Here is a 26,042-nt window from a genome sequence, read left to right as displayed (position 1 = left end):
AATTAACTTTAGGTCATTTAATATTTCTACTTCATGGGCTGACTCGAAACTACAAAAATGGTTGGAGTGTCAGAACTTCTGGTTTCTCCTTGAACTTACTTCCCTCTTCTGGATTCATGAGTTAATCTATTTTTTAACCTTGTGTTAACTGTGATAAATATTGGCAATATGGATAAGATTATTAATTTTGTTTCTTGGAATACTGATGGTTTAGATCATCTGATCAAACGGAAAAAAATATTCAAAGTATTCCACAGAATGAATGCTAATATTATCTTTGTACAAGAGACTCATGTGAGGAAGGAGGATAGTCAATCTTTCTTTAGGTTTTGGAAAGGCCAACAGTTTCACTCGAATTCCCAAGCCAAAGTAAGAGGCGTTTCCATTTTTATAGATTCTTCATCCTCTTTTATACACTATGAAACAATTTCGGACCCACAAGGTAGATTTTTGCTTTTCACTGGTTCACTTTTTAATCAAAAAGTTGCTTTAGTTGATGTTTATGCTCCAAACACTGACTGTCCTGAATTTTTTAAGAGTTTATTTACATCCTTTCCTAAAATTTAAATGAGTACATGTTGATAATGGGTGGGGATTTTAACTGTTGCTTAAATCCTTCAATGGATAGATCTAAGCCCACCCAGGTTCTTCCAAATAAATCGGCCTCTCTTATTAATTCCTTTATGGTTGATTCTGGAATTTCTGAAATTTGGCAATTCATACACCCCAATGATAAAGAATTTTCATACTTTTCTCATGTTTATCATAATTATTCAAGAATTGACTACTTCTTTATTGATTATCGTTTACTTACAGATGTTATTGATTGTAAATATGATTCCATTACCATTTCTGACCATGCACCTTTGAAGCTATCTATTAAGACAATGGATTCATCTTCTAATGCTAAATCTTGGAGGTTCAACTCCACTTTACTGCAGGACTCAGACTTTCTTAACTTCATTAAACAACAACTTGATTTTTTTTCCAACAAATTCTACAGAAGAGATCTCTAGTGAAATATTATGGGACACTTTTAAAGCATTTATTCGCGGACAGATTATTTCATACTCTGCTGGAGTTAGGAAACGAACTAATACGAACGATAAAATTAAAGAAATTGATAAGATTTATTCTGTGACCCCCAGTAAAGAACTTTATAAAAAGAGAGTTGAACATCAAATGGAGCATAGTTTGTTACTATTCTCTTCGATTGAAAATCAGTTAATTAAATCTAGAATCCAATTTTATGTACATGAAGATAAATCTAGCAAATTATTGGCTAATCAATTGAAAACTGCTTTGGTTAAATGACAAATCACTAAGATTCATAAACGAGATGACATTTTGATGATTGATCATAAAGAGATAAATAAAGCCTTTCAAGATTTTTATAATTCTTTATATCAATCAGAATTTGTTGAGGATTCTTCCATAATGGATGAATTTTTAAGAAAATTGAATATCCCGAAATTAACAACAGAAGATAGTGTACTTCTAGACGCACCTATTATGGAAGCCGAAATAAAAGAGGCTATTTTTTCAATGAATTCAGGTAAAGCCCCTGGTCCGGATGGTTATACTGCAGAATTTTTAAAATCCTTTTCTTCTATACTCTCTCCTTGGCTTTGTAAAATTTTTAAAGATGCATTAACTGTAGGTAAATTACCACAATCTTTTTATGATGCCTTCATTTCTCTAATTCTTAAAAAAGATAAAGACCCCACTGTATCTGTCTATATCCTTGCTGAATACGGATTCTAAGATGTTTACCAAAATTTTGGCAACTAGATTAGAAAATATATTACCTCAAATTATCTCTGAAGACCAGACCGGATTTATTAAAAACTGTTATTCATCTTTTAATATCAGAAAATTAATTAGTATAATTTATACTCCTTCATCTAAAATACCAGAGCGTGTCATTTCCTTAGATGCTGAAAAAGCGTTCGATAGAGTTGAATGGCCATATTTATTTAATACGTTGCAGAATTTTAATTTTAGTTTGAAATTTATATCATGGATTAAATTAATATATTATAAACCTTTGGCTTCAGTTCTTACCAATAATCAGAGATCTCCTTTTTTCAGTTATCCTGTGGTACGAGGCAGGGCTGTCCTTTAAGTCCTCTATTATTTGACATTGTTTTGGAACCCTTAGCCATTGCCATTCATGAATCACCTAATATTTTTGGTATTACCCGTGGGGAAGGGACATATAAGTTCTCATTATATGCTGATGATTTGTTACTATACATATCTGACCCTGAGAGTTCCTGCTATTTTGTCCTTGCTTGCTCAGTTTAGTAGTTTTTCTGCGTACAAACTGAATTTTAATAGGTGTGAATTATTTCCATTAAATATGCAAGTTCCAATTTATAAACACTTACCATTTAAAGTTGTTACAAATCATTTTACTTATTTGGGTATTAAAATTACCAAGAAACATAAGGATTTATTTAAAGTTAATTTTTTACCTTTAATTGACCAAATCAAGCAACTTGTTACCAGGTGGTCCCCATTATCTTTGTCACTGGTTGGTCGAATTAATGCTGTTAAGATGATAGTATTACCCAATTTTTTATATTTATTCCAAACATTACCAATTTTTATTCCTAAATTTTTTTTGATATTATTGACTCCAAAATATCCTCGTATGTGTGGCAGAATAAAAATCCTAGATTAAGTAAAAAAATATTTACAGGAGCCTAAGGAGGAGGGTGGTTTGGCTTTGCCAAACCTGTGATTTTGCTATTGGGCAGTTAATATTCGATATTTAATATTTTGGACACAAGAATCGATTATAGTATCTTTCCCACAATGGGTAAATTTGGAATGTAAATCTGTACAAGACTTTTCATTGCTTTCTATTTTAGGATCTTCCCTTCCTTTTGTTTTATCTAAATTGAATAAACAAATAACTAATCCCATAGTTAAACATATATTACGAATATGGTTTCAATTTTGTAAATTCTTTGGGCTTGAATAAGTTTATCTTATTAAGCCCTATTATATCTAACTTTTTTTTTCCAGCCCTCTTTTATGGATCAAGCCTTTGTATTATGGAAAACAAAAGGTATAACATGTTTTTGTGATATATTTTTAGATAACAGTTTTATGTCCTTTGAACAGCTATCTAATAAATATAATTTGTCTAAAACTCATTTTTTTTAGATACTTACAAGTTAGAAATTTCTTAAATAATATGTTACAGTTTTTTCCAAAATTATGTCCAATGGACATTACGGAAAAAAATTTAGCTCTGAATCCTTGCCAGAAGGGTTTAGTAGTGATCATTTATAATATGATCATGAAAATACAGCCAGAAGTATCAGAAAAAATTAAGAAGGAATGGGAAAAAGAACTTCATTGTCTTATAGCCACTGAGCAGTGGGAGAAAATTTTACAATTAGTCAATTCTTCTTCTATTTGTGCTAAACATGCCCTAATACAATTTAAGGTTGTACATAGAGCTCACATGTCCAAGGATAAACTTGCTCGATTTTATTATGTTAATCCAACCTGTGACAGATGTCATTCTGAAATTGCTTCATTGACCCACATTTTGGTCTTGCCCTTGCTTGCAAAATTATTGGAAAGATATTTTCGGTATTATTTCAACAGTTCTGAATATCAAATTGCAACCGCATCCTATTACTGCAATGGTGGATAATAGTTGCTTATCCCCCTCAGCTCGGCGGATGATTGTATTTGTTACATTAATGGCTAGAAGATCTATCCTATTGAACTGGAAAGAAATTAATCCACCAACTATATTTCAGTGGTTTTCTCAAAATATTTCTTGTTTGAGTTTAGAAAAAATTTAGAAGTGTTGTCTTTGATCCTTCAGTTAAATTTGAAGAAACTTGGAGACCATTAATTATTAATTATGTACTCTCAAACTCTCTGTATTCATGTTTCATATATGTTTGTTTAAAATTAATAAAAAGATTTTTTTAAAAATCACTTAATATTACTGCATACTACCAGAGATATCTACACAAATGCAGGCCATGCAGAGAAGAACCTAAAATTTGGTAAATCCGGAAAAGTACTTCATTATGTCTAGTAATAAGCCTTTAATAAGTTAGCACCATATAGTAGACAAAATATTGCACAGCACAATGGTATAGTAATACAGCTACAGACAAATGAACAATATTTTAAAAAGGTGTTTGCCACAATGAGAGTGATACTACATCGCACCATTGCATAAGATCATTTTCTCCAGACTGTGATGATCCATTTTGTTTATGAATGTATAACTAATTTAAAAAAGAAACCAATTGTTGATGTTAAACAATTAAAACCACAGTTCAAACCATTTGACATATTACACATTAAAAACATGAAGAAACAATCCCAGCACAATTCTTTGTTTCTAGTTTTTATATTTCATTAAAGAGAATTATGCTCATACTAACAAACTTATTTTTATATTCCTCATTGTTTTATTCCAACAACAATAACCACTTTGCCTTTACTGCATTGGCCAACGGTTAGAGCAGTTCTATTGCCCCAAAAAATGTCCCATCACCAGTTAAGGCAATTTGTGCTTGAATTCGAGGTATCACAAGTTCAAGTTCATCTCCCGCTTCAAGTTTTGCAATACCTGATTGAAAAGAAATGGTTGATCAACGATTGTGACAGAAGCAAAGAATATGATAACCAAAAAGGTGAACAGCAAAACAAATCCTTACCAGCTGTGAAGCAAGAACTGTTTGGACAGCAGGCAGACATGTTTTGAATGCATCGAAATAGAATTACAGTACGTGGCTCATCACCCACACTACTTGCCCTTCTTCTCTGGATAAAATGTCCCATTGTAAAAGTATTGTCTTTATACCAAACCTATCATTTGGAAACATAATAAATCAGTGTATCTGCTAGATCCTTCATTGTGACTCTTAGGATTAAAAAATTACATCATATGTTAGCAATAAAAATATGATTCTGTTTAACCTACCTGACTGTACACCAGAAAGTAGCCAGCTTCTTTGACTGAGATCCTGTCACCTTCTTTGTCAAGAGCATTTCCTCTTTTCAAGCTGAGTATCCAAGGGATTGCTGTCACTTCTGCTGTACAATTTCAAATAAAACTCATGAGTGAATTTTGCGTCAGGTTTGCTTGTTTGTTTGAGAGAAAGCAAAAAATCTGAGGAAGATGCCACACTTTGTAGAGGAATTGCAATAGATCCCAATATTCCTCCTTAAAGCATAAACACAGTGTTTCAAGGCTCCCCCTCCTGATATTCAGCTTTGTAATCCTAGATGGAATGTCCACCTGTAGATGCTGGATGACATCTTCCATTATACTCCGATATGAAACACAAGCGTTATCCATCACATTCCTCTTTTTCTTTCAAAGACAAAAACATAATGTTCAGCCTCCTCTGCACTGGCCAAAAATCCCAACTGATCTCCTTTTACCCAAATGAATTGAAGCAAGGACAGTCAGGAAAGTATAAAGAGAGGAAGAAGAGTAGGAGGAACAAAGGGATTGCTCATTTTGTTGAGTCAACTGTAAATTACTGGTAGCTAAATAGTTATGGTTTAAGTTATATATTTATTAAAAGGTACTCAATAAGTGCAGCATATATAATCTAAAAGAGGCAGTACTCTGTAGCCATCTAAATTTTCAATTATAAAAACAACTAATTCAAATTCCTACAACGTGACACCTTGACAAAATGTTGCTAACATGTTGGTGTAACTGTGGACAAGTATTTTATGATCTCATGCCTTAGGTTCTCAATCACTTGTAGACATTCTCAAAATGAAATCTGGTTATAAGAAGAAATGAACATAAGAAAAGAGAGTAGGCCACTTGGCTCATCGTGCTTGTTGCATCATCTGTGAAACCCATAGTACTGTAGACACTCAGCACCACAAACCTCACTCACTCATGTTCCTCTGATTTCCTTTATGTATAAAAAATGATGTCTATCTATCTATCGAGAAGAAATTCAGTGACTGAACCTTAACAGTCCTTTTGGATGGAGACCTCCAGAAATACTGTCCGAAGAAAATTTCTCCTGATTTCTTACCTGAATGACAAACCCTTTATTTTGATTCTGGAGCTGCTGGCTGTAAGTACTACAACCACATGAAATATCATTTTGGTACCTTCCATGTGAAGCCCTGTAAGAATGTTGCTTGTCTCAATGAAATATTTTCTAATTCTGTAAACCCAGTCTGCTTAACAAGTTAGATAAAGTAGCCCCGTTCCCTCCATCCCTCTTCCAGGAATCAACCTGGTGACTGTTTAAAGGTAAATATTAAGGTAGGTGAGGAAACAATATGATGACTAGTGGCACTGGATCTTTATTCCCTGGAGTGCAGGAGAATGAGGGGTGACCTCAGAGAGATCTATAACATCTAGAAGAGTATGGATAAGGTTAAATCTGTGCTGCTCTCAGAACAATCCCATCAATTCTGTTAATTACATATTTCCATATTCACAAAACCTCTCCTACCCACATGCATGAGGTAATAACAGCTGTGAATTAAGCTCCCCATCAGCATGTCATTACAATGTGGCAGAAAACTACAGCACCCAGAAGAAAGCTACATAGTCAGAGAGAGAAGCTGCAAATACCAACAGAGGCACTGGAGGCCAAAATCAAACCTCAAATGTTTGAAGTATGAAGTAGCAGCATTACCCACTGTGGTACGGCACCACCATTTTCATGCACGGCCACTTTTTAACCAGACATAGCAAGGCAAATCGGCAAAATTGTTAATCCAGAAAGAAGTTATTTATTAAACCTTATGACAACCTCCTTATTTAAGGAAGGATTTACAAGTATTGGTGGTAGTCCAGAAGAGATCAACCAGGTTAATTCCTGAGGCAGCAACGTTGCCCTACTAAGAGCAGCAACAATTGTCAGGCATCTGCACGTAACCAAGAGCAAGAGAACAACTAAGGAGAGGGTAGGGCCTATCATGGGTAAAAGTGGGAACGTTCTTAGAATCAGAGAATGTTGGTGAGATCCTAAATAAGCACTTTGGTAAATAAGTATTTACTAAGGAGAATGATGCGGAGGATAATAAGATCATAGAACATAGAATGATACAGCACAGTACAGGCCCTTCAGCCCACAATGTTGTGCCGACCCATAAACCCTGCCTCCCATATAACCTTCCATCTTAAATTCCTCCATATACCTGTCTAGTAATCTTATAAATTTTCCCAGTGTATCTGCCTCCACCACTGATTCAGGCAGTGCATTCCACTCACCAACCACTTTCTGAGTAAAAAACCTTCCTCTAATATCCCCCTTGAACTTTCCACCCCATTCTTTAAAGCCATGTCCTCTTGTATTGAGCAGTGGTGCCCTGGGGAAGAGGCAGTGGCTGTCCACTCTATCTATTCCTCCTAATATCTTGTATACCTCTATCATGTCTCCTCTCATCCTCCTCCTCTCCAGAGGGTAAAGCCCTAGCTCTCTTAATCTCTGATCGTAATCCATACTCTCAAACCCAGGCAGCATCCTGGTAACACACACAAAATGCTGGTGGAACACAGCAGGCCAGGCAGCATCTATAGGGTGAAGCACAGTCGACGTTTCAGGCCAAGACCCTTCGTGTGTGTTATTTGAATTTTCAGCATCTGCAGATTTCCTCGTGTTAGCATCCTGGTAAATCTGCTCTGTACCCTTTCCAATGCTTCCACATCCTTCCTATAGTGAGGCGACCAGAACTGGACACAGAGCTTCAAGTGTGGCCTAACCAGAGTTTTATAGAGCTATATCATGACCCTGCGACTCTTAAACTCTATCCCTCGACTTATGAAAGCTAACACTCCATATGCTTTCTTAACTACCCTATCTACCTGTGAGGCAACTTTCAGGGATCTGTGGACATATACCCCCAGATCCCTCTGCTCCTCCACATTACCAAGTATCCTGCCATTTACGTTGTACTCTGCCTTGGAGTTTGACCTTCCAAAGTGTACCACCTTACACTTCTCTGGGTTGAACTCCATCTGCCACTTCTCAGCCCACCTCTGCATCCTATCAATGTCTCTCTGCAATCTTCGCCAGTCCTCAACACTAGTCACAACACCACCAACCTTTGTGTCATCTGCAAACTTGCCAACTCACCCTTCGACCCCCACATCCAGGTCATTAATAAAAATCACGAAAAGTAGAGATCCCAGAACCGATCCTTGTGGGACACGACTAGTCACAACCCTCCAATCCGAATGTACTTCCTCCACCACGACCCTCTGCTTTCTGCAGGCAAGCCAATTCTGAATCCACCTGGCCAAACTTCCCTGGATCCCATGCTTTCTGACTTCCTGAATAAACCTATCATGTGGTACTTTGTCAAATGCCTTTCTAAGTTCATTGTAGATCACATCCATTGCACAACCCTCATCTATATGCCTGTTCACCTCCTCAATGAACTCTATCATGCTTATTAGACATGATCTGCCCTTCATAAAGCCATGCTGACTGTCCCTGATTAGACCATGATTCTCTAAATACCCATAGATCCTATCCTATTCCACCAGCTTTCCCACCACAGATGTAAGGCTCACTGGTCTACAATTACCTGGGCTATCCCTACTACTTTTTTTGAACAACGGGACAACATTCGCCTCCCTCCAATCCTCCGGTACCATTCCCGTGGACAACAAGGATATAAAGATTCTAGCCAGAGGCTCAGCAATCTCTTCCTTCACCTCATGGAGCAGCCTGGGGAATATTCCGTCAGGCCCCGGGGATTTATCCATTCTAATGTATTTTAAAAACTCCAACACCTCCTCTCCCTTAATATCAACATGCTCCAGAACATCAACCTCACTCATATTGTCCTCACCATTATTAAGTTCCCTCTCATTGGTGAATACCGAAGAGAAGTATTCATTAAGGACCTTGTTCACTTCCACAGCCTCCAGGCACATCTTTCCACTTTTATCTCTAATCAGTCCAATCTTCTCTCCTGTCAACCTTTTGTTCTTCACATAATTGAACAATGTCTTGGGGTTTTCCTTCACCCTACTTGCCAAGGCCTTCTCATGCCCCCTCCTGCTCTCTTCAGCCCCTTCTTAAGCTCCTTTCTTGCTACTCTATATTCCTCAATAGACCCATCTGATCTTTGCTTCCTAAACCTCACGTATGCTGCCTTCTTCCATCTGACTAGATTTTCCACTTCACTTGTCACCCATGGTTCCTTCACCCTACCATTCTTTATCTTTCTCACCGGGACAAATTCATCCCTAACATCCTGCAGGAGATCCCTAAACATTGACCACATGTCCATAGTACATTTCCCTGAAAAAACATCATCCCAATTCACACCTGCAAGTTCTGGCCTTATAGCCTCATAATTTGCCCTTCCTCAATTAAAAATTTTCCTGTCCTCTCTGATTCTATCCTTTTCCATGATAATGTTACAAGTCAGGGAGCGGTGATCACTGTCCCCCAGATGCTCACCCACTGACAGATCTGTGACCTGACCCAGTTCGTTACCTAATACTAGATCTAGTATGGCATTCTCCCTGGTTGGCCTGTCAACATACTGTGACAGAAACTCATCCTGGACACACTTAACAAACTATGCCCCATCTAAACTATTGGGACTAATCAGGTGCCAATCAATATTAGGGAAGTTAAAGTCACCCATGATAACAACCCTGTATTTTTGCACCTTTCCAAAATCTGCCTCTCAGTCTGCTCCTGTGTATCTCTGCTGCTACCAGAGGGCCTATAGAATACTCCCATTAGAGTAACTGCTCCCTTCCTGTTCCTGACTTCTACCCATACAGACACAAAAGTGGATCCTGTTACATTACCCACCCTTTCTGTAGCTGTAATAGTATCCCAGACCAGTAATGCCACCCCTCCTCCCCTTCCCCCCCCCATCCCTTTTAAAGCACTGAAATCCAGGAGTATTGAGAATTCATTCCTGCCCTGGTGCCAGCCAAGTCTCTGTAATGTCCACTACATCATAATTCCATGTATGTATCCAAGCTCTCAGTTCATCATCTTTGTTCCTGATGCTTCTTGCATTGAAGTACACACACTTTAGCCCTTCTACCTTACTACCTTTACACCCTTTATTCTGTTTCTCTTTCCTCAAAGCCTCTTTATATGTTAGATCAGGCTTTACTCAATGCAGTATACTTGCAGATCTCGCATAACCTTTATCCTCCTCCATCTCACTGTCTGCTCCAACACTCTGGTTCCCCTCCCCCTGCAAATCTAGTTTAAACCCCCCCCGGAGCAGCACTCTCAACTGTTCCCGCAAGGATGTTTGTCCCCCTCCAGTTCAGGTGCAAACCATCCCATTGGAACAGGTCCCACCTTCCCTGGAACAAGGTCCAATTGTCCAGAAACATGAAGCCCTCCCTCCTGCACCAACTCCTTAGCCACGTATTTAGCTGCATTATCTTCCGATTTCACACAAAGTACACTGCAGATGCTGTGGTCAAATCAAGATGTACAAAGAAGCTGGATGAACTCAGCAGGTCGGGCAGCATTCATTGAAAGGCGCAGTCAACGTTTCGGGCCAAGACCCGTCAGTCAGTCGTCAGTCCTGATGAAGAGTCTCGGCCCAAACGTTGCCTGTGCCTTTCAACAGATGCTGCCCGACCTGCTGAGTTCATCCAGCTTGTTTGTATGTGTTATCTTCCTATTTCATGGTCTCACTAGCACATGGCATGGGTAGCAATCTTGAGATTGCAACCCTGGAGGTCCTGTCCTTCAACTGCACCTAACTCTCTAAATTCTCTTTGCAGGACCTCCTCCTTCTTCCTATCCATATCATTGGTCCCTACATGGACCATGACATCTGGCTGCTCACCCTCCCTCTTGAAAATACTGAGAACTCAATCCGAGATATCATGGACCCTGGCACCAGGGAGGCCATTGACCATCCGGGATTCTTGATCTCTTCCACAGAACCTCCTATCTGTCCCCCAAACTATCGAATCCCCTACCACTACTGTTCTTCTCTTTTCTCTCCTTCCTTTCTGAGCTGAGGGTCCCGTCTTGGTGTCAGAGACCCAATCACTACAACTTGTTCCTGATAGGTCGTCCCCACCAAAAGTATCCAAAACGATATACTTATTGTTGATGGGAATGGCCACAGGGGTGCTCTGCTCTTCCTGTCTATTCCCCTTCCTTCTCCTGACAGTCACTCAACTACCTGTCTCCTGACTCCTAGGGGTGACTATCTCCCTGTAACTCCTGTTTATTTCTGCCTCTGCCTCACGAATGATCCAAATCAGTTTTGAACTCATAATATGCTAGGGTGTTTTTAGATAAAGAAAGGGCTAGTGTTGAGTTTCTTTAAGAACACGAAGGTGGATAAGACCCCAGAACGTCATGTGATTAACACTGGGTTATTGAGAGAGGCAAGAGATGAAATTGCTGGGGCCAAGTTCTTTATGAGGTAGAAATGACAGAGACATTAACAAGTTCTTAGATAGGCACACAAATGTACAGAAAGTAGAGGAGTATGGACTGTGTGCATGTGGAAGGGATGAGATATCACTAGGTTTATTTGTTTGGCATAACCTTGTGGGCCAAGGCCCTGTTTTGGTGCTACAATGTTCAATGCTCTATGTTCTAGGCTTTGGGGTGGTCGTAAATTGTAAATGTTGAGATTCTTCCACTGGTGGAAAAGTCTTGAACAGGGGGGCATTGTTTTAAGTTAATTTAAAAACAAAATGCATTAACATTTCTTCCCGCAGGGAGTAATTGGAGGCTGGAGATTATTAAAAATGATTCAGATAACTTTTTGAAGCACTGCAGAATTGAGGGCTATGTTTAGCAAAACTGAGGCCAGACATAGACCTGCTATGATCATATTGAATGACAGGGCAGGCTTGAGGGATAAGTAGTTTATTCTTATTTTTTTTCCTGAGTTCTAATGTTCTTCTTTAGTGTAACTGTGAGAAATTCAATTAATGTTTTTTTTTTATGTTTGTCCTAAACTATATTTAGGATCATATGCCAATATCAATAATTTTGATTAAATTCAAAACTAGCACAAACGTTAACCTTTCTGAAAGGGGAGAAAGATTTAAATGTATGGTACTTTTGCACATATAGCAAGCCGTTTATTTACCTTCAAATACCAGTGAACAAGATCGTTACAGTAGTAATGTAGTAGTGAGGTTGGGGATGGCATTAGACAGGAAATTAGAAATGCGTGCAATAAAGGAACAGTAGTTACAATGGGCGACTTCAATCTACATATAGATTGGGTGAACCAAATTGGTAAGGATGCTGAGGAAGAGGATTTCTTGGAATGTATGTGGGATGGTTTTCTGAACCAACATGTCGAGGAACCAACTAGAGAGCAGGCCATTCTAGATTGGGTATTGAGCAATGAGGAAGGGTTAGTTAGCAATCTTGTTGTGCGAGGCCCCTTGGGTAAGAGTGGCCATAATATGGTGGAATTCTTCATTAAGATGCAGAGTGACATAGTTAATTCAGAAACAAAGGTTCTGAACTTAAAGAGGGGTAACTTTGAAGGTATGAGATGTGAATTAGCTACGATAGACTGGCAAATGATACTTAAAGTCTTGATGGTGGATATGCAATGGCAAGCATTTAAAGATCGCATGGATGAACTACAACAATTGTTCATCCCAGTTTGGCAAAAGAATAAACCAGGGAAGGTAGTGCACCCATGGCTGACAAGGGAAATTAAGTATCAAGTCCAAAGAAGAAACATATAAATTAGCAAAAAAAAGTGGCACACCTGAGGACTGGGAGAAATTCAGAGTTCAGCAGAGGAGGACAAAGGGCTTAATTAGGAAAGGGAAAAAAGATTATGAGAGAAAGCTGGCAGGGAACATAAAAACTGACTGTAAAAGCTTTTATAGATATGTGAAAAGAAAAAGATTGGTCAAGACAAATATAGGTCCCTTACAGTCAGAAACAGGTGAATTGATCATAGGGAACAAAGACATGGCAGACCAATTGAATAACTACTTTGGTTCTGTCTGTCTTCAGGAGGACATAAATAATCTTCTGGAAATAGTAAGGGACCAAGGGTCTAGTGAGATGGAGGAACTGATGTTAGTAGGGAAGTGGTGTTAGGTAAATTGAAGGGATTAAAGGCAGATAAATCCCCAGGGCCAGATGGTCTGCATCCCAGAGTGCTTAAGGAAGTAGCCCAAGAAATAGTGGATGCATTAGTGATAATTTTTCAAAACTCCTTAGATTCTGGATTAGTCTCTGAGGATTGGAGGGTGGCTAATGTAATCGCACTTTAGAAAAAAGGAGGGAGAGAAAAACCGGGGAATTATAGACCGGTTAGTCTGACGTCGGTGGTGGGGAAAATGCTAGAGTCAGTTATCAAAGATGTGAAAACAGCACATTTGGAAAGAGGTGAAATCATTGGACAAAGTCAGCATGGATTTGTGAAAGGAAAATCATGTCTGATGAATCTTATAGAATTTTTTGAAGATGTAACTAGTAGAGTGGATAGGGGAGAGCCAGTGGATGTGGTAAATTTAGATTTTCAAAAGGCTTTTGACAAGGTCCCACACAGGAGATTAGTGTGCAAACTTAAAGCACATGGTATTGGAGGTATGGTATTGATGTGGATAGAGAATTGGTTGGCAGACAGGAAGCAAAGAGTGGGAGTAAACGGGACCTTTTCAGAATGGCAGGCAGTAACTAGTGGGAGCTCAGTGCTGGGACCCCAGTTGTTTACAATATATATATTAATGATTTAGACGAGGGAATTAAATGCCCATCTCCAAGTTTGCAGATGACACGAAGCTGGGCGGCGGTGTTAGTTGTGAGGAGGATGCTAAGAGGATGCAGGGTGACTTGGATAGGTTAGGTGACTGGGCAAATTCATGGCAGATGCAATTTAATGTGGATAAATGTGAGGTTATCCACTTTGGTTGCAAGAATGGGAAAACAGATTATTATCTGAATGGTGGCCGATTAGGAAAAGGGGAAGTGCAACAAGACCTGGGTGTCATTGTACACCAGTCATTGAAGGTGGGCATGCAGGTACAGCAGGCAGTGAAAAAGGCAAATGGCATGTTGGCATTCATGGCAAAAGGATTTGAGTACAGCAGCAGGGAGGTTCTACTGCAGTTGTACAAGGCCTTGGTGAGACCGCACCTAGAGTATTGTGTGCAGTTTTGGTTCCCTAATCTGAGGAAAGACTTTCTTGCCATAGAATGTTCACCAGAAGGTTCACCAGATTGATTCCTGGGATGGCAGGACCTTCACATGAAGAAAGACTGGATCGACTAGGCTTATACTCGCTGGAATTTAGAAGATTGAGGGGGGATCTTATTGAAACGTATAAAATTCTAAAGGGATTGGACAGACTAGATGCAGGAAGATTGTTTCCAATGTTGGGGAAGTCCAGAACGAGGGGTCACAGTTTAAGGATAAAGGGGAAGCCTTTTAGGACCGAGATGAGGAAAAACTTCTTCACACAGAGAGTGGTGAATCTGTGGAATTCTCTGTCACAGGAAACAGTTGAGGCCAGTTCATTGGCTATATTTAAGAGGAAGTTAGATATGGCCCTTGTGGCTAAAGGGATCAGGGTGTATGGAGAGAAAGCAGGTACAGGGTTCTGAGTTGGATGATCAGCCATGCTCATACTGAATGGCGGTGCAGGTTTGAAGGGTGGAATGGCCTACTCCTGCACCTATTTTCTATGTTTCTATGTTTCTATTACCAAATAACTGAATGCTTCAGTGACAAATAAAACATTTTCAGTAGTGCAAAGCTCTGGTCATAACTTTTAAAATTTCAATTTGTTCTGATCATTGACAAGCATGATACTGACAAGTCTGCAAGATGCATTTCAATGTGGTATATATTTTATATTTGTGCGTACATAAGATTGTTTCACAGCAATACGAATAGCATAAATGTTATTGTAAATGAGTTTAATCACATGCAATGCTGTAAATATAACCTCAAAAAGGCAGCAGATTATCTATTTTCCATGCAAGTTCAAAATGCTTCATTGCATGTGTGTAAGTCCACATTTTATCACTACCTTTTTGTTGGTATTATTCACATATAGATCAGTGAGTCTTCCCTCAATGGTTGGTAAGTTGATGGAGAAGATTCTGAGAGGCAGGATTTATGAAAATTTGGAGAGATATAATATGATCAGGAGAAGTCAACATGGCTTTGTCAAGGGCAGGTCGTGCTTACAAGCCTGATTGAATTTTTTAAGGATGTGACTAAGCATATTGATGAAGAAAGAGCAGTAGATGTAGTCTAAATGGATTTCAGCAAGGCATATGATAAGGTACCCCATGCAAGGCTTACTGAGAAAGTAAAGAGGCATGGGATCCAAGGGGACATTGCTTTGTGGATCCAGAACTGGCTTGCCCACAGAAGGCAAAGTGTGATTGTAGATGGGTCATATTCTGCATGGAGGTCAGTCACCAGTGGTGTGCCTCAGGGATCTGTTCTGGGACCCTTACTCTTTGTGATTTTTATAAATGACCAGGATGAGAAAGTGGAGGGATGGGTTAGTACGTTTGCTGATGACACAAATGTTGGGGGTGTTGTGGATAGTGTGGAGGGCTGTCAGAGGTTACAGCGGGACACTGATAGGATGCAAAACTGGGCTGAGAAGTGGCAGATGGAGTTCAATCCAGATAAGTGTGAAGAGGTTCATTTTGGTTGGATAAATATGATGGCAGAATATAGTATTAATGATAAGATTCTTGGCAGTGTGGAGAATCAGAGGGATCTTGGGGTTCGAGTCCATGGAACTCTCAAAGCAGCTATGCAGGTTGAAACTGTGGTTAAGAAGGCGTATGGTTTTATTGGCCTTCATCAATCATGAATTTGAATTTTGGAGCTGAGAGGTAATGTTGCAACTATATAGGACCCTGATCAGACACCACTTGGAGTACCATGCTCAGTTCTGGTCGCCTCACTACAGGAAGGATGTGGAAGCCATTGAAAGGGTACAGAGCAGATTTCCAAGGATGTTACCTGGATTGGGGAGCATGCAGTATGAGAATAGGTGGAGTGAACTTGGTCTTTTCTCCTGGACTGACAGAGGAAGAGAGGTGACCTGGTAGAGGTGTAAAGATGATGAGAGGCATGATCGTGTGGATAGTCGGAGGCTTTTTCCCAGGGCTGAAATAGTTGCTACAAGAGGACACAGGTTTAAAGTGCTGGGGAGTAGGTACAGAGGGGAGTAGGTACAGAGGAGATGTTAGGGCTAAGTTTTTTACTCAGAGAGTGGTGAGTGTGTGAAATGGGTTGTCGGCAATGGTGGTGGAGTTGGATACGATAGGGTCTTTTAAGAGTCTTTTGGATAGGTACATGAAGCTTAGAAAAATAGAGTGAAACAGGTAAGCCTAGTAATTTCTAAGGTAGGGACATGATCAGCACAACTTTGTGGACTGAAGGCCTGTATTGCGCTGTAGGTTTTCTATGTTTCTTTAATTGACTATAATTTAGATACTTACGTTTGCCATCTTTCCTTGAAATATATCTTCGTTCCGTTTTACAGATTGGTTGTGACTTTCCATACAAATGTCTCGAGCAATCACTTGCTAAGAATTTGTAAAAACATATTAGAATTCAGTTTAAATGCAGGGAGCAATTGCAGCATTAGTACTTATTAATTAAAATTACCTTTTACAAACGGCATTTGATGATTTGTAGCAATCAATTGCACGCAGGAATGCTGCACTAAATGAAAAGGAATAGAAGACCAATATATACAGTGAGTGACATTCATTGATTTTAACACAGTTCCCAACAACCAGAATATCTCTGATAACTTAGGATAAGTTACTCTCAATTTCCATTCTGTTTAGAAAATACCTGTCCTGATTGAATGTAATTCAATGTATATAAAGAAGGACAAAAGCTGATGGAAAATACCAAGTCAAAAGAAAAATAGAAGTCCAAAAACTGGAAATTTAAGATGCAAAATAAAAAATTTTGGAAATAACCAGCACATCAGGTATTCTGTGATAAAACACACACAAGGAATTCAACATCTTCCAGAAACAGAATGGCATGAAGAGTGCATGGTTGTGGTAGTCTATAATATCTGCAAAATATATTTTGTGTATGGTAGCTTTGTCTATACCAGCAAAAGCTCCCAGGTATGCCCTTCTTCCAACAGACAGTGCTGCACCAACAACGTAGATAGTTAGGATGTAACAGCCATAGTTGACCTCGACCAATGGAGGACCACAACACATAAACTTTCTAACTTTGAACTCTACCTCCATTACTTCATTGCTTTTGGGATTAATTTGGTCCTCCATACTCAATGATACCGGAGCACCCATACACCACATTCATGAAGCAAATTCACCACCATTATGTTCTCAGGTATTCTGGATCAACAATAAATGTTGGTCTACCCACTGACAACTCCTGCATCCAACAACATTTTGAAATTTGGTGCAGGATTTGAGAACTAGTGATTAGCCAATCTACCATTTACATTGAAGGGATATTTGAGAGGCATAGATAGTAAGAAACTTTCTCCATGAAAGTAGTGTCTAAAACAGTGAGCATAGGTTTAAAGTTAGGAATAACAGTTAAGCGGGGATCTGTGGAAGGTCCTGGAGGACAGCACTCTCACAAAGTCAAAGAAGAATCTTTTGAGTTGCCAAGCCATTATAGGCCGCAGGTCAAGCATTGGATAAGAAAACATTTGTATATATAAGTATTTGATGGTAGAAGGGCTGAAGAGCCTGGTTCTATGCTATATGGCTCTATAACAAGTCCAATGAATTAAGAATAATAATGGATTCTGCTTGAAATATTGTGGAATATTGGTAGCTCAGGTTGACTATTTGGAAGTTTGGTTGATCACCAAACTTGGCAAAATGCTTGCAGATGTTTCAGCTTCAATCAAGTTGAGGGTGTTATCTTCTCAGAATGCTGGCTTATATACTCCTCCAGGGTCTGAATGTATATTGATTAGATGTTGTAATCTGGTTGGCTGGTTCAAGACACTGTGAACCATTTAGCAGTAGAAGGTTCTGACTGGCAAGCTTTGAGGGAGGTCTGTTGGAAGTGTTTTCTTTGCCATCCAGATGCTGAGATTACTGGCCATTCATTTATTGTTGATGTTGTTTCTCTTTTCCCTGAAAGGGTTCATATACCAGATCTATGTCGGTGTGTTTGTTGATGGATTCTTCTGCAGAGAACCATGCTTCAAGAAATTCTTGTTCTTTTATTGTTCTTGCTTGAATCAAGACTCTGGCTGTAGTCCAGTTGAAATGGTGTCCTTCCTCGTCTTCATGAGCTGTTACTAGTGAGAGTGGACCGTGTCCTCTGTTCACTAGCATGTTAGCACACTCCACACTTATTTCCCTATCTTCCCCATTCCTCTACTTGGTTAATACTGATGTAAAGCTCTGATTTATGATCTCACCCACTTGATCTGTGTCCTAGCAGGATTGATCCAATTTGTTCCCTAGTTTTCCTCTTGCTGTTGGTACAGATATGGCATGCTTTGAGTTTCTCTTGAAACCTACTTGCAAAGACTTTTTATGGTCCCTTTTAGCTCTCTCAATTCCCTGCTTGACTGCATTACTATCTTTTTCTTATAATCTGCAAAGCATCTGTTTAGTTTCTAATTACCTTTCCTAATCCTTTCATACACTTCCTATTTCTTCTTGAATAAATTCACTACTTTTCATGACATCCAAGGTTCTCTGACCTTGCCATCCTTGCCCTTCCTTTTGACTGGAACATACTTGCCCTGAACTCTGTGTACTTTAGTTTTGAATACCTTCCACATGCCAAATGTGGACTTGCCACTAACAGTTGATCCCAATTAACTCTTCCAAGTTCCTGCCTAATACTAGTATTTTGCCCTACCCCAATTTAATACTCTGCCTAAAGGACAATTCTTGTCCTTATCATGGCCATTTTAAAACTTAGGGAGCTATCAGTTTGCTAGATGTTCTCCCACTAAAAAGAATGGCTTTATTAGTTTTATTTGGACACGTACATCAAACAATATGCATATGTCAAATCAGATCAATGAGGATTGTACTTGACAGCCTGCAAGGTTCACTATGCTTCTACAAACAACAGAGCATGGTCACAACTCACTACCCCTAACCATAGGTCTTTGGAAAGTGGGAGGAAACTGGAATACCTGAAGAAAACTCACACAGTAATGGGCAGAACACACTTGCAGGTGCAGGAATCGGTGACGGCTGGCACTGTACAGTGATACACTAATCGTTATGCTAGCATGATGCGCCAAGTAAAGATCCGTCACCTAGCTCATTTCCCATGAGCTCCCATTTGCTTACTAAAATGTCTTCTAGAATTCTCTAGATTTTAGTATTTTGCTTCTGTTTATAAATCATTGAATATGATATGCTAAGTTACCAATTAGCATCCAACTTTATAATTTTCAGTAATTTGTGCAAAAAGAATCTTGGGCCCTCGCTCTTTGCATCCCTCACCATGCTTTCTAACCAGCTCTTTCAATTTGTTAAAATTGTTCCATCTAGCATACATGGTCTGTTTACGTTTCCTACCACAATTGTATGTTTTTCCTTTCTAACAATGTGTCTTTTAAATCTTTGTTACTCACTACTAATACTGTATGTTAAAGTTTTGTCTCATCTGCAAACCTGAAAATTATTTCTGTACTGTCATGTTCAGTTTATTACATGAATTAAACACAGCAGTGCTCAACAAGTGTAATTCTACCTTGCCAATGTCTTGCCTCAGACCAAGATCCCAGATCTAGGATTTTGGACAGAAAACATGTCAATCAAGATAACTCTCCTGAGTACAATTAAGAAATACTATCCCCTATTGCCCTTATCAATATCACAACAGTACATTCAGTGTCTGGAACATAAGCTTTCTTTTCATTCAAGGAATTTGGGCTATGTGAGATGAGCCAATATTTAATGCCTATCCAAAATTGCCCTTGAGAAGGTGGTGGTGAAATATCATCTTGAATCAGAATCTGATTTAATATCACCAGCATGATAAATAAATACTGAGAAAATAAACCAAGTTAACTGAGTTCAGTCTATTATATAGGTAAAATAAGTAGTGCAAAAAAAAAAGTAGTGAAATAGCGTTCAAGGGTTCAATGTCCATTTAGAAATTGGATGGCAGAAGGGAGGAAGCTGTTCCTGAATCACTGAGTGTGTGTCTTCAGGCTTCTGTATCTCCTTCCCAATTGTACCAGTGTAAAGAGAGCATGTCCTGGGTTGTGGGGATCCTTAATGATGGACACCGCCTTCCTAAGGCATCTTGAAGATGTATTGGATACTATGGAGACTAGTAGCCATGATGGTGCTGACTAATTTTACAAATTTCTGCAAAGTTACTTTGATCTTGTGCAATCCCCCACACCCCCAGAGCAAACACTGATGCAGCCAATCAGAATGCTCTCCATGGTACTTCTGTATAAGTTTTCAAGTGTCTTAGTTGACAAACCAAATCTCCTCAAACTCCTGATGAAAGATAGTCGCTGGTTTGCCTCCTTTATAGCGGCAGCAATATGTTTCATCCAGCTTAGGTCCTCAGAGCTATTACACCCAGAACATGAAATTGCTCACTCTCTCCACTTCTGATCCCTCTACAAGGACTACTTTGTGTTTCTTCATCTTACTGTTTCGGAATTCCATAATCAACTCTTTGGTCTTACATTGAGTGCATGGTTGTTACTGTGACTAACTTAACTAACTACTATATCTCGCTCCTGTATGCCCTTATGTCAACATCTTAAATTCTACCAACAATGGTTCTATCATCAGCAAATTTATAAATGGCATTGGAGCTATGCCTAGCCACACAGTCATGGATGTAGAGAGAGAAGAGCAGTCGGCTAAGCACACATCCCTGAGATGCACCAATGTTGACTGTCAGCAAGGTGGAAATGCTATTTCCAGTCCACATAGAACTGTTGCAATCTTGAATGTCAAAAAGCTGTTAGGAAGAGAGTTCCAGGAAGTTGTGGTGAAAGAACAACATTATATTTCCAAGTCAGGCTGGTGTGTGCCAAATGAAATGAAGAATATAATCACAGCCTGCGCATGTTTTATTGTTGTCTAGGTGCTCCAAAGTTCAGTGGAGAGCCAGTGAGATTGCAACCACTGTAGACCTGCTGTGGCACACAGTGGTGTTATGAAATTTGTGAATCCTGTAGAATTTTCTCTATTTCTGCATAAATATGACCCAAAATGTGATCAGATTTTCACAGAAGTCCTAAAACTAGATGAAGAGAACCCAACTAACTAAATAACACAAAATATTATTCTTGTTCATTATCTATTGAGAAAAATGATCCAATATTACACCTATTTGTTGGAAAAATTATGTGAACCTTTGCTTTCAGTAACTTGTATGACCCCCTTAGAGAACAATAACATCAACCACGTTTCTGGTAATTGTTGATCAATCCTGCACATCGGCTTGAAAGAACTTTAGGCCATTTCTCTTCGTTTTGCAAAGAGAAATGGTTTTCTCCATGGTGTCCTTCCATGAATATATTCTTACTCCCTGTTTTTCTGATAGTGGACACATGAACAGAGACTTCAGCAAGTTCTAGAGATTTCTGTAGGTCTTTTGCTGTTACCCTTGGGTTCTTTTTCATCTCCTTCAGCATTGCATGTTGTGCTGTTGTTGTGATCTTTGCAAGATGCCCACTGCTAGGCAGAGTAGCAACAGTACTGAGTTTCCCCCATTTGTAGACAATTTCTCTTGCTGTGGACTGGTGAACACTCAGATCTTTAGAAATGCTTTTGTAGCCTTTTCCAGCTTCGTGCATCTCTACAATTCTTCTTCTAATATCCCGTTTTGATCGAGGCATGGTGCATATAAACTGATATTTCTTGAGAAAAGCATGCTGTCAGTAACCTGACTCCAAGCTTTTGTAGAAGGCATTACCCAGAAGTTCAAATACTTTTTTTCAACAGGTGCATGTAATATTAGATTATTTTTCTCAATAAATAAATGAACATGTAAAATGTTTTTGTGTTATTTATTTAATTGGGTTCTCTTTATCTAGTTTTAGGACTTATGTGAAGCTCTGATCACATTGTAGGTCATGTTTATGCAGAAATAGAGAAAATGTTATAAGGTTCACAAACTTTCTAGCACCACTGTAGATGAATTGCTGTGGATCCACCTTCTTGCTTATTCAGGAGCTAATTCTAGCCATAACCAATCTCTTAAAGCACTTCACAGTGGTAGATGTGAGTGCTACACAACCACAGTGACATAGCATGGCTCCTAATCCTTTTGTATTTTGTGAAAAACATGGCAAAAAAGAGGAACCTTTGTACGTCAGTAGCAGAGGAAATTGCATAATAGCTCTTGATTCTTGAGAAATTAATTGTAAATAAAATTAGACAAAGCAAACGTCCCAAGAAATATTTGTCTCCAGGTGGCATAGAAGTTTTCTTTCAGATGCTACTGAGTTGCTGGCTGATTTGAAGCTTATGATCAACGATATAACAAATTGTTTCAGATGGGAGTCTAGACATTGTCTTGAAAAGAAAACTGCCTTTAAAAGTACAAGAATCAAATATCCACCAACAGCAGCAGCCTTGTGAATTCCTCTATCAAGACTTCTGAACAGTTAATTCCTAGCGAACTAAAGGATTAATTGTATGCAAGCAGATTTTTGTTCCATCTTTCAACACTCTTCCAAGGACTTTCCATCTCATGTTCTCAATATTTATTGCTTATTTGTTTATTATTATTATTTCTTTCTTTTTGTATTTGTGGCTTGTTGTCTTTTTATTTTATATTTTTATGTTTACAAGTAAAGGAAAAACTTATTTTTAATATGTAATTTTTGTATGTTTGCTAATTATCAGCCAGGGTCCCAAAGGAATACCTTTTCATTCAGAAAATCTCTGACATCTGGGTAGGGCTGAAGAAGAGTTGAACTCAAATCTTTTAAAGGATAATTTAAACTGATATCCTAGTTACCCCCTGAGAGAAACATTAAATTACTTACAATTATATACAAACAGAGCGGGGCATTCTCTGTAGTGGTTTTGACAATTATCTCTCAAACAACACCTAGAAGAGACTATTTGGCCATTCTCTCAATTCTATCAGTTAGAGATTGCCCTATGCAAAATGATTGCTGTACTTCATGCAAAGATCCCAGATGTCTCTGCTAGCATACAGTGCCTATAAAAAGTATTCACCCCTGTCCCCCTTTGGAAGTTTTCGTGTTTTATTGTTCTACAACATGGAACCACAGAGGATATAATTTGGCTTTTTTGACACGATCAACATAAAAAGATTCCTTTGTGTCAAAGTGAAAACAGATCTCTACAAAATGATCTGAATTAATTACAAATATAAAACACAAAATAATTGATTGCATAAGTATTCACCCCCTTCAAGTCAGTATTTAGTGGATGCATTTTTGGCAGCAATTACAGCCTTGAGTCTGTGTGGATTGGTCTCTATCAGTTTTGCACATCTGGACACTGAAATTTTCTCTCATTCTTCTTTAAAAAACTGCTCAAACTCTGTCATATTGCATGGGTATTGTTCGTGAACAGCTCTTTTCAAGTCCAGCCACAAATTCTCAATTGGATTGAGTTCTGGACTCTGACTTGGCCACTCCAGGACATTAACTTTGTTGTTTTTAAGCCATTCCTGTGTAGCTTTGGCTTTATGCTTGGGGTCATTGCCTTGCTGGAAAACAAATCTTCGCCCAAGTCTTTGTTCTCTTGCAGACTGCATCAGGGTTTCCTCCAGGATTTCCCTGTATTTTGCTGCATTCATTTTATCCTCTACTTTCACAAGAAGGAAAACTCTGGGGTGTGGGTTACCTGAAACTGGAATTGTCAGAGTTAAATTCCATTGGATTGTAAGCTACCAAAGTGGAATGACTATAAGTCACTGTTCTTCCAATTTCTGCTTCAACTCTCCATAGCAATGAAGACGACCCAGGACCGACAAATGGGAAGAAGAGTTGAACTGATGCATAACCGAAAGCTGGAGATGGCTGCTGCAGGCAGGGTGCAAATGCTCCATGAAACAACCATTGCCTATGCTTTGTTTCACTGATATAGAGAAGGTCACATTGTGACCACTGAATGCAGGAGTCCAAATTTTAAGTAGTGTCATTGAATGCCTCCCTCGCCTGGGAAGGTGGTGAGGAAAGTGGGAAAGGATAAAAATTATATTGGTTTCAGTTGTAGATGGGAAGAAAAGGCAGAGAAGACCATAGAGTCCTGAAGAGAATACTCCTTGTGGAAAGCAGTAAGTGTGGGATGGTGGAGATAGAGCTGGTCGTGGAAATACATTGGAATGGGTGGAAGTGGCAGAGAATCACATGGTGCAGTGAAAGGTGAGAACCAAGGGGATTTTCATGCTGTTCTGCCAAGGGTAAGTAGGGATCAGAGGAGAAAAAACATGTGAGTTCTTCAAGTGTCTTCTTTTTGTTGTAGATTCTAGTGTCTGCTGCTTCATTTATCATCAACAGCAGAAAGACACACAATCAGAAACCTTATCCTCATGAACTGATACATCCTTTCTTGTGCCATGACTATCAAACCACCACACCAATATGAAGAACGCTACCTCTCATCCCATCTTGGTATTCTCCAACCTGACAACAATGACAGTGAGAACCACTCCCCTCTGCCTTATCCCACCAACCCATCACCCCTTCTCTTTCTCTTTCCCTCTCCAGTTGTCTTCCACCTTTTTCCCTTTATTTATTGGTCCACTGACCTCTCCTATCAGATTCCATCTTCTACTGCCCTATCTCTCTTCCACCTATCACTTCCAGCTTCTAATAACATTCCCACACTCCCTCCCTCACCCAGAACCAGCTATCACCCACCATCCAGCCATTCTTTTTATACTGGCTATCTGCTGTCTTTCTTTGCCATCCTGATAAAGGGTCTAGACCCAGTGAGCTCCTCCAGCATTTTTCATGTTGCTGCAGATTTCTAGCTTTTGTAGTCCTTCTTGAGTCTCAATGGTTAGCATAGTCAGGCATCAAGCAGAACTTCAAACAACCTAATGAAGCTGCAACACACCATTGTATGTATTATAAACCATGGAAGGGCTATGTCAGTGTGAAAGAAAATATAATATCAATGGAAACCACAATTCCTCTTGGCTTCCTCCTGATGACAACGCCAGCATAAAAGCCCATTTCGACCAATTTGGTTCACAAATGGGGATATTCACTTATGTTCACAATGTTCAATTCTTCTGGCAACTCCTTACTAAATGAAGGAATCCACGCGTTCCTGCAGCAAGAACTCGATGACATAGGCAAAGGGACAAGGTCCAATAGCATGGCTTAGAAAGCTACGTAGCTGATTAAGTAAAACTGTAACCACTGGCCTTCACCCTGATAGCGGATAACTGGAAAGCGGCCAGTGAGTGAGTGGGCCAGTGATGGAGTGGAGATTTGAGGCTTTGACTCGAGAAGCTTTGTCAAGAAGAGGCGGAGGACGAGTTTGTTCCCAGTTAGTCTTTACAATGCCTCCTGAGACGGTGATGTGCCTCTCCTGTGACATGTGGCAGTCTTGGGGGAACTCCCCTCTCCCGCAGAGTCACATCTGCCAGAAGTGCTTGCGGCTGGGCGATCTGGAAGACCGTGTGAGGAATCTGGAGCAGCAGCTGGATGACCTTCGACTCATAAGGGAGAATGAGGCAGTCATAGATGAAAGCTACAGGGAGGTAGTCATAACTAGGCTGCTGGAAGCAGGTCGTTGGGTGACAGTCCGAGGGGGGAAAGCAAAGGAGAGTAGACAGGTAGTGCAGAGCACACCTGTAGCCATTCCCCTGAATAATAAGGGGATGCTGGAGGCTGTTGGTGAGGACAGCTGACCAGGTGTGAGCCATGGTGACAGGGCCACTGGCACTGACTCTGACCCTGTGGTGCAGAAGGGTGGGTCGGAGAAGAGGAGAACTGTCGTCATTGGAGACTCTATAGTCAGGGGAGCAGACAGGAGATTTTGTGGACGTGAGAAGGAAACTGGCATGGTTTGTTGCCTCCCGGGTGCCAGGGTCCGGGATGTCTCTGACCGGGTGCATGACATCCTGGTACAAGAGGGAAAGCAACCAGAAGTCGTGATA

The 26,042-nt window shown here is 39.5% G+C and overlaps 1 protein-coding gene across 1 annotated transcript in view; it reads right to left on the bottom strand.

Annotated features, from left to right (window-relative positions):
• Window positions 1-4,147: 4,147 nt before the first annotated feature.
• Window positions 4,148-26,042, bottom strand: part of tnfsf13b (TNF superfamily member 13b) — a 46,214-nt gene continuing 24,319 nt past the window's right edge. Inside the window, exons 3-7 of the mRNA XM_059963337.1 lie at window positions 16,605-16,661; window positions 16,436-16,522; window positions 4,967-5,076; window positions 4,701-4,851; window positions 4,148-4,612 (exon numbers count right to left, since the gene is read on the bottom strand). Of these exons, the coding sequence (XP_059819320.1) occupies window positions 4,500-4,612; window positions 4,701-4,851; window positions 4,967-5,076; window positions 16,436-16,522; window positions 16,605-16,661 (518 nt within the window). The 3' untranslated portion in view covers window positions 4,148-4,499. The remainder of the gene's footprint in view (window positions 4,613-4,700; window positions 4,852-4,966; window positions 5,077-16,435; window positions 16,523-16,604; window positions 16,662-26,042) is intronic.

The sequence above is a fragment of the Hypanus sabinus genome, chromosome 3, assembly GCF_030144855.1.
Source record: "Hypanus sabinus isolate sHypSab1 chromosome 3, sHypSab1.hap1, whole genome shotgun sequence".
Lineage (NCBI taxonomy): Eukaryota > Metazoa > Chordata > Chondrichthyes > Myliobatiformes > Dasyatidae > Hypanus > Hypanus sabinus.
This window is presented reverse-complemented; position numbering and strand designations above follow the sequence as displayed.